Source organism: Carcharodon carcharias, chromosome 17 (genome assembly GCF_017639515.1).
Source record: "Carcharodon carcharias isolate sCarCar2 chromosome 17, sCarCar2.pri, whole genome shotgun sequence".
Classification (NCBI taxonomy): domain Eukaryota; kingdom Metazoa; phylum Chordata; class Chondrichthyes; order Lamniformes; family Lamnidae; genus Carcharodon; species Carcharodon carcharias.
In genome coordinates this window covers 83,635,224-83,649,164 of record NC_054483.1, presented here as the reverse complement: position 1 = coordinate 83,649,164, position 13,941 = coordinate 83,635,224, and the positions used below count along the sequence as shown (strand labels likewise).

At 40.7% G+C, this 13,941-nt stretch overlaps 1 protein-coding gene across 1 annotated transcript in view; it reads right to left on the bottom strand.

The window, feature by feature from the left end:
* dock1 (dedicator of cytokinesis 1) overlaps nt 1-13,941 on the bottom strand; it is a 693,250-nt gene that overhangs the window by 228,345 nt on the left and 450,964 nt on the right. Inside the window, exon 30 of the mRNA XM_041210280.1 lies at nt 5,390-5,468. Coding sequence (XP_041066214.1) covers nt 5,390-5,468 — 79 coding nt within the window. The remainder of the gene's footprint in view (nt 1-5,389; nt 5,469-13,941) is intronic.

Below are 13,941 nucleotides of genomic sequence, written 5' to 3'. Positions count from 1 at the left end.
AAGTTCCCTTTGCTGGTAAAGCATTGGAGCAACCCCAAAGTAACAAATGACATTCTCTGTGACGCTCACTATGGCACAATATCCCAGTTCGACCTTTCTACAACCTTTGACAATGCTGACCATACCAGCCTCTTCCAACATGCCTCTTCTATCATCCAACCCACTGCAACCGCCTTCACTTGGTTGCAGTCCTATTCTACTCAATTGTAGCCTAAGCATCCTCAGCAATGATTTATCTTTCTGCCTCTGCATCCTAACCTATTGAATCCCACAGAATTTAGGCTTGGCTATCTTCAACCATAATCTATTCTTATCTGTTCCTTGTCTATATGCTGACCATTGAATACATGGAGCCCAATTTTAACTCACTCAAAACCCATTCACTTGCATGGAGTTAAAATCAGGCCCAAGGAGTCAACTTTCTTCTTTTGTTGATGATACTGAGCTCTACCTCTCCATCACTGTCTCAACCCCTCTAATTTTTGCTGTTCACATTCAGACCTGGATGAGCTTCAAGTTCCTCCAATAAAACACTGAGAGATGGAAGCTGTCAATGTCGCATCACCATCCTACTACAACCCAAACTCTGTATCCCATCTCATTCCATGGACACCTGCTCAGGTTGAAGCAGACTGTTTGCAACCTGAGCTTCTTATCTGATCTGGAGCTGTGTTGCAGACCTCATATTTTCTCCATCAAAAAGACTGCTTTGTTTGACCACCACAAAATTACGCATCTCTGCCCTGCCACAGCCTACCTACTGCTAAAACCCTGATTAATACCTACATTCCCTGAAGGCTTGGCTATTCCAATGTTCTCCTGGATGGCCTCTCATCCTCCACTCTTCGAAAAGTTCTGATTATCTAACACTCTGCTGCCCATAGCCTATCCTGCGCATGGTCCTGTTCATTCATCACTTTTGTTCTTATTGATCAACATTGTCTTCCCATTGTTCAAGGTCTCCAATTTAAAATTCTCATTCCAATGTTCAAATCTCCTAATCTCTTCAAGGCTTTAATCCTTCTTATCTCTGTCATATTTTCTGACCCTACACCCTCTGAAAATTGCATTTCTCTTGACTTTGATCACTTGTGCAACCTCACTCCCTCCACTCCACCAATGGCAGCCAATCTTCAGCTGCAGCATGTCTAAGCTTTGTACTTCCCTCCCTAAAACTCTCCCCTTTTAAGCCCATCTTTGTTTTTAGCCACTGCTCCTCATATTTCCTCCTTTGGTTTAATATTGCTTTTTTTCTGACTAGGTAGGATTTCCTCCTTGCCAGGCGGGCCCGGGAGCGGCCACGCAACGGTCTGCCACCTGCGATTGGGCCGCGATTTCACACTGGTTGGCTAATTAATGGCCAGCCAGCGTAAAATATGTGCTGGTAACCTCGGCGCTGCCGGGGTGGGGCGGGAGGAGCGCTAGTGTTGAGGTGTGCGCATGCACGCGGGTGCGCTCAGTGAAAACTCCCTGAAGGCACAGAGTTACCTCAGGGAGCTGAGGATTTTTAACATTAAAAATAAAGTTTTCAAAAATAACGAAAACATGTCCCCTCAAGTGACTCTATCACATGAGCAGGGACATGTTAAAAATGAGTTTTAAAATCTTTTATTTTATTTTAAATTAATATCGCAAACCTTATCCCGTCTGCGGATGAGGTTTCCTCAAAAATCAAAAGGCCGCTTGGCCTATTCATCTGCCCGCCAACCATATGGTTGGACGAGCAGGGAAAAATTCACTTCAATGAATGGATTAATGGGCTTAACAGCCCTCTTAATTGTTGGCGGGCGGCTGCTGACTCTTACGTGCACCTGCCGACTGAAATATCGCACAAGTGCGCAATGACATTGGGATGTTCACCCTGATGTAATCGCACACTATCTTACGTTCTTGCATGTCTGGCGCGCGCCCGCATGCCAAGCTGAAAATCCAGCCCATTTTGTTTCTATCAAGTGCCTTGGGATATTATTTCTATGTTAAGGGGAAATTGTAGCTTTGGACTAATTAGCATGTTACAGGTTTAAAGGGGAATTTAAGAGTAAAGTACATTGCATATAAGGATGCATGTAGGTCACAACTGTGAGTTTTATGTAAGACCATCGTTGTTATTCCAGATACAATGGGAAATCCTTTAGAACCCAGGAGCTGTTTTTATTTGAAATAAGCATATTCAGTTGATACACACTTAGGCAGCATCATGCAGAAGAAAACATGTCAATCAATTGGAGCTGTTTGTTTATGCTGATTATGAGCAGTTAATTATGAAATTACTTTTCAGAATATGCCTGCAAGCTTTACTGGACTATTTCTAAAGGTATCAAATGAGCTAGAGAATGTCCATGATGTATTAAGTTGTCTGAGGTCTGTTGCAAGCAACAGACTTGAGGCGCCAACTGCCAGTAGTCCTTATTCATTCGGTATGTTCTAATATATTTTTACTAGGCTACAGTAAACTTCACAAAAGCAGGAATTAGTGCACAGAATTTTTCAGTGAGTAACAGAAATGTTGAATTGAGAAATCCTCTTCTTCATATCCTGAGGGCACATCTGCATTGCAAATGCTTATCTAAAAAGAGAGGTCCTTGGGAACTGCTGAAGAGTTCTTCAACAGGGGATAAGTAAGATTTATTACCTTAGAACATCTTCAAGAAATGTCTCTATATGAATTTAATTAAAAGCTTAAAAATGAATATCAGTAATTCAGATGATAATCTGTTTTATGTCACATAATTGAGAAAGAAGCCTGCTGTTGATTGGGAGACAAGGTGTTGCTTTAAGGCCACAAAGTCTAAATATTAAAGAAAAAGAGCATCAGGCATTCAATTTAAGCATGATTCGTGTTTATTTACTCATACATATGCTGGAATGTAGGACATGCTCTTCAATCTTCTAAAATCTCAATGCTACATATCTGCTTGGAAAACACGATGGGCTGTATTAGAAGATAGCAACTCTGCAAGGGAGGAGAAGCTGGCAATTTCTGCCTATTGACTTCCTTTCAAAAAGGAATATTGAAAATATGAATGCATTGAGGAAGTACAGCACGGTAAGGCTCAATCAACCACAGATTAGCTGGTCATTTAACTCATTTCTACCTTTGGAACTTTACAGTGCTCAAATAGGCTGCTGTGTTTGCCTACCAAGCAATAGTGGTTACCTTTGAAAGGTAATTTATTGCAAGTGAAGCACTTTGTATGTCCTGAGAACATGAAACGCACTTAAAGAAATGCAAGTTTTGTTTTCCTTCTTTATAATCTCATCTCCAAGAACTTGTCTGAGCTCCCAGTGAAATGGTGGAAATTAGATTCTCACAACACCCCCACTTATTAGTACAAATACATCCATCTTGGGCAAATTAAACAGTTTGAAATGGCAGTGCAGGAGCATGGTCATCTGCAGTTACAACGCAAAACAGCCTGGAAAGTCTGGCAATGACTGTGGAGAATTCCATATGATCGCGCATGACAGCTTAATAGAAATGCAGTCCACCATTAGGTGCATGGCACATCAGCAGCTGAACTCCAAGTGATGGAAGTTCATTCCACAGGAATATATTATTCATTTAGAATCAATTTTGCATTTTTTACTCAGTTATTTCTCTTGCTCCTTATATAAAAGATTACTCCTGTGCAAGTGAGCATCACTCTCCATAAACCAACCTACAAAGCCATGTACCAGCATACCCAAAGTATGTTAATATTTTGAAGCATAGGTTTGAAGTGAAACGCTCAACATTATATTTTTAGTTTTCTATTACATTAGATCTCTCATGATCTCCAAGGATTCAGAAAATTGAAGAATAAACATTTAGCAGACTGCAACTTAAGTAGTTTTCAGAACTGATTCAGATTAATGAAGAAACACAATGCTTTGATAACTGCACTGATACTATGCCCAGCCTGGCATCTGGCAACTCTTTTATGCAGGGACTCATTTGGCCCACAGACTCTCATTATGCAAGAATTATGAAACTATGTCAATACAGCTGTGACTCAAATTAGCTATTACTAAAAGGGCAAATTCTATATACATCAGACAATGCAACTGTAGTTATTCTTTCAAAGGTTATTATGTTGCAACACACCAAAGTAGGCTGTCAATTTGTTTGAGCTGGTTGCATTTTCACCCTTGCATCAAAAGATTCAGTCTAAGCCATACAAAATTTGTGCTTGTACTTTGGATGACATTCTAATGCAATATTGAGGGAGTTTTGCACTGTTTGACGGCCCATCCTAGTTATGAAATGTTAAGCCAAAATCTCACTTTGCCAGTTCTTGTGCTTCAGATAGACTTTTAACATCAAAAGTTTCAAAAAGCACAGAAGGAACATTCATCTTTCGTCTCTTCTTGTTTGGTCTATATTTATAGTGCTGTTACCCAATGCCTTATGTACCTAGACTCTACAATCTCCTGAAGAAAGGTTCTCCCAATATTTTGGTCAATATTTCACCTTCACCTTCCACTTATAGCAGGAACACTGGTCTCAACACAAGTTGCTCACTTTACCTGGCATATGGTATAACCAAACAAGATCTAAAATGCACACAGGAATTTTTCATCTTCTGTTTCTCCACTTCCCCCTAGTGAATATTTACAAGGCCATTACTCAATGCATCATGCAACCATTTTACAATCTCAAGAAAGATGCCTCTTTATTCCCCTCCCCCTTTGCCTGGTTCAATATTAACAAGCTAAATCCTTTCTCTCATCTTAATTGCCATGCTAATTTTAAAACAAAGCTGGGAGATGTCTAGTTCAGAAATCCAGTATTAACAGCTCAGAGCTACGGCACAGAACCTTGAGGAATTAGGGTTTAATGGCAGGTAACATACTTAAATGTGAACAGCTGCTTGAATTGCCTAAAACAGTCATCAGATTTAATACAGTATGAAGTAATTGGCATTTTTGTAACCGGCATCTATGGTCATGATGATATAGGTGGCTGGCTGTCTGGGACAACAGAGGACTCCGCCACCAAAAGCAGATTCACAGATAAATTCACCTCAATGTTGCCTATGGGAAGTTAATAATACAGAATGCCACAATATTTACTGAGATAATAACAGTACCTGCACTCCAAAGGTTGATCATTGTGTCAAGTGCTTTGAAATGTTTCAAATTACTTTATAATAAAATCACTTAATCTTACTGCATTCTGAGGATTTGTGTGTGTGTTTATTTCCCTTTTTTCCCACAAGATAAAACTTTTGTTCCTCACAAGTTCCACTTAAAGAGATATTCATAGTTAGTAACTTTTATTCTTGTTTTACAGTATGCACACTTGAGTCACCCCCCACAATCTGCAAACAGAAACATAATTTTACTTCTAACCAAACTAATCTTGCTGCATAACCCAAAGATCCTAGGATGTTGGTTTTACTTCACTTACCTGTAGCTCAAAGTTTGTTTGATCAAGAAATTTCTTGTTCAGCATATCTGCATACTGATTTATTGCTCGGAGGAAGACTCTGAAACATAAAAAAAAATAAAAACACACTGAATTACCACCTCAAATTATATCAATGATGAATAAAACCTGTCAATGTGAACAATTTTATGAACATTGTACAATGAAAAACACCAATTTCATGAAACATACTCTAGATAACATATGAACTTCCTTTCAATAGAAGCAAATCTTTTGTTTGGAATATTAGTTCAGAGATCGAAGCTTTTTGAATAATACAGAATACGAAGTGAATGCAATACATACACATAGGACATTTTTATTAATATGCAATGTCAGAACAAATGAATCTCTTTTCTTCCTGCAGGAGAAAATGGTATGTAACACAAGAGAGAGGAGTAAAACTGGGGGGCCCACTGACCCTTAGAAGCTGTCCGAATTGGTGGTTTTGAGGCTGAGCGTTTGTGAATAGGGTCACTGGTTACTTCTTATACCTCTTCATATACCTCAGAAAAACAGCCAGCCTGACGACATTGTAAAATATGTCACCTGCAATTGTGCAGTCAGTCTGTGCCAAATAACCTCTGACTCCCTTTCTTGCCTTTAGGTCATTCAGTGTCAAGAGCATCCAGAAGAAAATACATCAAAACAGGATGATACTTCTGAGGAGGCACTTTCATATTTTCCATTGCGCCCCAGCATCAAGGGTCTCCTTAACATGATGCACCCAGTGTGAATGGTCAACAGCAAGCACAACGCAGGAGATGGTTTGCTGGAAAGCAAGGTCACTCTCAACTCTGCTTGGGAAGCCAGGATTAAGGCTTTCAGGAGTTTAAGCTATGAAATTAACACTGCTCGCCACACACAAGCAATTATATCAAGTATTGGAAGGCCTTCCAAGCAGTTTCAGCACCTTAGTGGAAAGTAATGAGTCTACTTCCCGCTTGCGCGTTGCCATGTCACTTGAAATCAGCACACTGCAATCTGCTTTGTATAAGGCCTACTCCAGGGATGCTGCAGCTGGGTCTTGCAAAAGTAGGTGTTACCAGCCTTTGCAGTTTGGTGCAAATGGCTGCCATTGAGACTCCGAGCTCCAACTTCGTGAGTCTTTGGGGGAAAAAGGGCAACAAATTCCAGCAACATATAAATGTTGTAAAAATGTCAGTATTTATTAGTACATGATTAAGGAAAACAGTCATTATTAATGGTCGGATTATTCAGACACCTGCACCTGTTCTGTTGCTAGATCTTTAACTGGAGTAATCTCAATCCTTCCCCATATCACATATTCTTGTTTATGAAATGCTTCCCCAAGTCCCTTTTAAATTGTCTCAATATGGTGTGCCTACACCACAGGGATTGCAGCGGTTCAAGAAGGCAGCTGACCACCATCTTCTCAAGGGCAATTAGGGATAGGCAATAAGTGCTGACCTAGCCAACAAAGCCCATATCCCGTAGGTGAATAAAAAAATCACTTTGTGTAAGAGATTTCATGCTCTAATGGCCATGTACAAAAAATTCCTAACATGTCCCTTCATTTTCTATCAACAATCCTGAGTCTTGTTACTGTTTCTACTGGTTGACAAATCAATGTCACTACTCAAAACATCTCATAATCGCAAAAACCTTTTAGATCCTCTCCATGACCTTTTATTCATAATCTTCTGAGCCCTTCTTTAAAGCTGTCACCCCTTATTCCTATATTATACCAGTGAAGCTTCAGTGCATCCCTTCCATAGCTCTAATACAATGGAATGCATGCAATACTCTACTGTGGGCTAACCAACAACCTGTACAAAATTAATTTAAGCTCTATTGCTTTTGCATTCAATGCTTCCAGATAAAACCCAGGATACTATTTGCCCTTTCATACTGGCATATCTATCTTTAAAATATATGTATGAATACCTGTTCTAATAATCTTACCATTTAGCTTTATTTTATTGTTAATTTTTCTAAGTGTTCTACTTCATATTTATCTTTATTGAACTGTAACTGCCACCTATCTGCCTACTGCATTTACCTGTCGATTGACTCCTACACACTTCCTCTTAGTCACAAGTCCTAGTTTGGCATTAGTAGCAACTTTAAAACAATTCCTCTTGTGAATACATCTAAAACCTTTGTGCAAACAGAAGACAGAAGCAGTCCCAGTTATACACAAACTCCTTTTTTTTATAGATCGTAATTTCCTTAAATATCTCAGAAGTGTTATAACATTAGAGGCAGTTTAAGTCCAACCTGTCTAGCAGAAATGAGGCTTTTGGACAGTTAAAATTCCTGTAAAGGGCTGCCTGATGTGATTTTTTTTTCCCTTTCAAGAGCCTGTTTAACCTTTACTCGGGCTACATTTGCATCATGAGATCCCACCTTATCAGGCTTTAGGAATGTCTTGTTTCAGAGCTTGTGCTAGAGACATATCTTTAGCAAAGATAAACAAAGGGCAGGATAGGCCTGTTGATAGCCAAACAAGCTGCTATGAAAACTTTTTTCATATGAAAGAGAAAGAGAGAGTGCTATTGCTGTAATATTCAATAAATTTCTTAAGATTTTATAAGGTTATTAGACAGCAAGTTCTTAAAAATCTCCCAGCTTGAGAAGGAAATATTATCATTGATTTCTCACAATCAGCGCCTGACTAACATAGCTAAGTCTAATTGGTAAGCTCGATGTCCTAACCTTTTAATCAGAAACCATAGGTAGCATACCAGAATTATTAGAATCATCAACACAGGTTGAGCTGCCACCAAGAGTAAATGTAAACTTTTCTAGTAAAATGTGATAACTATGGACTTAGATTCACCATCCCTACCTGCATATCATCTCACAAAATTCTAAATTATTGTCAGGTTGTAAATACATATGATTCAAACAAAAGTTTGTGAATGATGGCAGTGGGGAATCAAACTCAATCGTCGCCGGCTTCCAGTACCAACAGTGCAGACTACCAGACTCCCACTACATCATATAGGAGGGAAACCACTTTTCTACGGATCGCCTGCTGGAGCCACTGGGGGTCTGGAGCTACTTGCCCAGGTACTTAATGCAGTGCAGACACTGGCCAACCTCTGTTGCTAATTTGCATGACCTCTGTTGCTGCCTCCATCCTCTCAAGCCACTGCTCGACAGGTAAGGACTCAACTGTAAAGGAGGAGGAAGAAAGCAGGATTCAGTGTTCATGTCTGCCTCCAACATATGCCTATTACAGCATTCACAGGCATAGTGGCACAGATGGTTGCAATTAAAACTACGCATCATAAAAGCAGTAAGAGTTTGGTGAGTATGTAGATCCAACTGCCATCTCAATAAAATTACATTGTTAAAAATAGAAGCTAACAGTGAGATGCCAAAGCTGGATTGAACCATTGCATGGTGCAGCACATGACAAATCCAGCAACAAATAATTGTGAAACGTACTAAATGTGTTATCATCTTCACCCAAATGACAATGTCCCTCATTTGCAATATTGGAATCAGAAATCAGGGCCAGGCGTTTCAAATACCCATGGGGGCAAGAACAGGAGTGGGCATAGTTTGAAAATAGCGTTCTTGGATGGCACGTCAGTGTCCCAGTATCTCCAGGATGAGGCGGAATTTTCAAAGTGAGGAATGGTGGGGGCAGTGGGGGTGGAGAGGTGGGGAAGAGTTGCGAACCTGCTCTCCTTAAATTAACAGCCTATTAAGCTGATTGAGGAGCTTGTTAATGGGCCAGGGAGATCCAGACAACGATTTCAATTTGCAAATCGGCAAACCTGAAAAATCTGGTGCATGTTAGTCCACACTGTTGAGTTTAATGCAGGGAACATTGGAATTTTTTTGATGATTAAAAATTTTAACACAATGGGTTTTTGTGCAAGATTGGGCTCAGTATATTTTAGTTGGTAATTTGGCCACTTCTCTGCACAATGAGGCTGCTGGACCTCCAATATTCTGCATCCTCACTTCGGCAAGGCGGCAGCAGCAGGCCTCATTATGACCTTTGACATGTATGCTCTGCAGGCAGCTCCTGCTTCCTGACAGAGCTTGACTCCACTATTTGGGTGCTGAGCTTGCCACTGGCCCCATTAGGCCATCTACATTTGAATGCAGATGCGTTGCAGGGTCAGGACCCAGAAATTAGCAGGGCATCAGGTTCCTGACTCAAGATTGAAAATCCAGCTCCAAAAGTATGCAAACAGCAGCCTGTAATGTCAATGTGATATAATGGTGACAAAACAACAGAACTACATTTACTTGCCTCATAAATCCTAAATACATTAAGTGTCTCCAAATAACTTTCCCCAGCTTCTTGTCATTGTAATTCTTAATCCAGCCTTCAGAACTCTGTAGCACATCCTGCTGAAGTTTTATTCAATATTCATCTAGCCCTGCACTAAAACACCTCCCCTCCATTCACTCCACAATGTAACTTGTTTTTATTCTCCAATTCCCTGCCTGGCCCAATTTTTTCAACTTCCCATTGCATTTTTTGGTGTTCTTTCTTCCTCCACCAGCCCACTCCAATTCACTGCCCACACTCAAGCCCAAGTTGCCCCATGTGCTAATATAAAAACCTGCTGGAAAAACTCAGCAGGTCTGGCAGCATCTGTGGCAAGAGAGACAGAGTTAACATTTCAAATCCAATATGACTTTTTTTTAGAACCCTTGTCCCCTGTGTTGTTGTTTCCTTTTCCAATTTATTTCCCAGCCTCTCAGCATCCCGCTGTTGCATTTTTCTTAGTTCCTGGTCCTGCTGCAGTTATTAAATCCTTTTCTGTGCTATGTTTTCTTTTTTGCTTCTCATTTTTAAAAAGCTAATTACTGAATTTTCCTTTCCTTTTGTGTTCCACCCAAGCCTCTGTCACCCTTACTTTTCCACTCCCTACTATCTCTATTTAATCGTGCACAATCTCCTTTCTGAAATGACTATTTTCCATCATCTCTAATCAATCCTGTACTATCTCTCTGTTCGGGAATGGTTGATGTCCACCATCTCTTTTTGTTCCTGAACATCTGTTCTCCAGGTTTTCTGTTCCCAAATTCCTTTGTCTTTCCAAAGGCTCCTTGTAAAATGTCTCTTTCCCTGCCCCACATTATTGCTTTTCTTTGTTTTCTCCATTTGCAAATTCCCAAGCGCAATTATCTTTTATTATCTCTAAAAACTGCCCAAGACTTATTTACCTATGGGAATATCAGGTTTTTTCAGATTGAAAATCACCCCCTTTACCATTTTCTTAATTCTATTGCAAAATTGGTTATGGATTTTTGCTCTGCTCTTGCCATTTTTTTCAGTGGAACAGGACATGGTTTGCCATGCCTATTCCTCTTGCTGCATTCTCCATTTCTCACTCCTCAGGCACCATTCAATACTTTGGGGGAAGAGGCAGTGGCATAGTGGTAATGTAAGTGGACTAATAATCCAAAGTCCTAGATTAATGCTCTGTGGACACGTGTTCAAATCCCACCATGGCAGCTGGTAGAATTTAAATTCAATGAATAAATCTGAAATTAAAAGCCATCTCAGTGATGGTGGCCATGAAATCATTGTCGATTGTTGTAAAAACCCATCTGGTACCCTTTAGAGAAGGAAATCTGTCATCTTTACCTGTGACTCCAGACCCACAGCAACATGGTTAACTCTTAACTGCCCTGTGAAATGGCCAAACAAACCAGAGTTCAAGGGCAATAAAGGATGGGCAACAAATGCTGGCCTTGCCAATGACGCCCAGATCCCATGGAAGAATGAAGCTGAAGGAAATGTATCATTTGCATACCTTGATCTATTCATGTTATTTGCACACTAGGCCTAAAAGATGCCCATTAGATCCAAGCACCTGCTTTGGGCTGCACTGAGTGCTGTCTTGGGCTGCATCTGAGTGCTTTAGTTGGAGTTTGGTGAGTGAGGGAGTTTTAAGGGTTAATTTAATTTAAGGGTTAATTTCTATCTACAGTCTAGTCAGTCTTTAATTAAGCAATTAACTAAAACTTACACTTTGGGTTGGGAGAAGGTGAGTTTCAGTCGAGCCTTAAAACAGGGCTCATTTAGGCTCTGCTTGCAGCTAGTTAATTGGGGAACTGACTTAAACAGGTTTTCAGAAGATAGATTCAAGGAGCACCAATTCAGACCATCCACTGTGCTGCCTTGTCTTCACTCAGTGCTGCCTTGGGTTGCATTTGAGTACTTCAGTTGGAGTTTGGTGAGTGAGGGAAGGAGGTGAAGAGGGAAGGAGGTGATCCTTTCATTTTTTACCTTTCCTCCAAAAGCAGAGCAGAGCCTTGGTAAGCAGGACATGGTGAGTATTTCTACTGTCTTTAATATTCTCTAAACTACAGGAAGTAAAAGTAAAGGGAGTAATTTAAGGATAAGTCATGGTAGGACAGCTCTGTCACATGGAATGTTCCTCCTGTGCAAAGCAGGAAGTCAGGGACACTTCTAGTGAACATGTGTGCAAGAAGTGTCTCCAGCTGCTGCTACTTGATATCCACGATTCTGATCCAGAGCAGCGGCTGGAGTCACTTTGGAGCATCCGCAGTGCTGAGATCTTCATGGATAGCACGTACAGTGAGATGGTCACACCGCAGGTAAAGAGTGCACAGGCGGAAAGAGAATGGGTGACTACCATACAGAGTAAAGGCAATAGGCAGGTAGTGCAGGAGTCCCATCTTTCCCTCTAACAGATTTTCCGTTTTGGATACAGTTGGGGGAGATGGTTTCTCAGGGAATGCAGCAAGAACAAAGTCCGTGACATGAGTGGCACAGCTGCACAGGGTGGGGGGAGAACAGATAGGCCACAGATGTGACACCAGGATGGTATGTTGCCTCCCTGGTGTTAGGGTCAAGGATGTCACTGAGTGGCTGCAGGGCATTCTGAAGGGGGAGGATGAACAGCCAGAGGTTGTGGTCCATATCAGTACCAACGACATAAGTAAAAAGAGGGATGAGGTCCTGCAAGCAGAATATCGGGAGCTAGGAAATAAATTAAAAAGTAGGACCTCAAAGGTAGTAATCTCAGGATTACTCCCAGTGCCACAAGCTAGCGAGATCAGGAATATGAGAATATACTGGATGAATGTGTGGCTAGAGAGATAGTGTAGGAGGGAGGGATTTAGATTCCTGTGGCATTGGGACTGATTCTGGGGAAGTTGGGGCCTGAACAAGCTGGACAGGTTGCACCCCAGCGTGACTAAGGCCAATATCCTCGCAGGGATATTCACAAGTATTGTAGGGGAGGGCTTAAACTAAATTGGCGGGGGGGGGGGGGTGGGAACCTGAGTGTGGAGACACAGGGAGGGAAACAAAGGTAGAAATGAAGGACAAGAAAAGTAAAAAACAAAAGTGGAAGGCAGAGGAAACAGGGGCTAGCAGCAGATAGAGCCATAGTACAAAAAAAATGCGTAAAAAGGCAAATCTAAAGGCACTGTATCTGAATGCACAGAGCATTTGCAATAAGGTAGATGAATTAACAGTGCAAATAAATGTAAACGGGTTTGATATTATTGCGATTACGGAGATGTGGCCGCAGGGTGACCAAGGCTGGGAACTGAATATCCAAGGGTATTCAATAATTAGGAAGGACAGGCAAAAAACGAAAGGCATCATTAGTTAAGGATGAAATCAGTGCAATAGTAAGAGAGGATATTAGCTCAGAAAATCTAGATGTTGAATCAGTCTGGGTGGAGCTAAGGAGCAACAAGGGGCAGAAAACATTAGTGAGAGTTGTCTATAGGCCTCCAAATAGTAGTGGTAAGGTAGGGGACTGTACTAAACAGGAAATTAGAGATGCATGTAACAAGGATGCTGCAGTAATCATGGGTGATTTTAATCTACCTATAGACTGGGCAAACCAAATTAGCAATAATACGGTGGCAGATGAATTCCTGGAGTGTATACAAGATGGTTTTTTAGACCAGTATGTCAAGGAAACAACTAGGGAACAGGCTATCCTAGATTTGGTTTTGTTCAAGGAGAAGGGGTTAATTAATAATCTTGCTATGTGAGGTCCTTTAGGGTACAGTGACCATAACATGACAGAATTCTTCCTTAGGTTGGAAGGTGAAGTAGTCCAATCCAAAACTAGGGTCCTAAATCTAGACAAAGGAAACTACAAAGGTATGAGGCATGATGGTGGATAGGCAATGGCTAATATTTAAGGAACAAACTGTATTGCAACAGTTATATATTCCTTTCTGGCACAGAAACACAACAGGAAAGGTGGCCCAACCATGGTTAACAAAAGAAATTAAGGATGGTATTAGATCCCAAGAGGAGTCAAATAAAGTTGCTGGAAAAAGTAGCAAGCCTGAGGATTAGGAGTAGTTTAGAATTCAGCAAAGGGGGATCAAGAGATTGATTAAGAGGGGAAAAATAGAGTATGAGAGTAAACTTGCAAGGAACATAAAAGAGCTTCTTAAGTATGTAAGAAGAAGAAGAGTGGTGAAGACAAATGTAGGTCCCTTACAGTCTGAAATAATAGAATTTATAATAGAGAGCAAGGAAATGGCAGAGCAATTAAACAGCCACTTTAATTCTGTCTTCACGGAGGAAGATACAAATA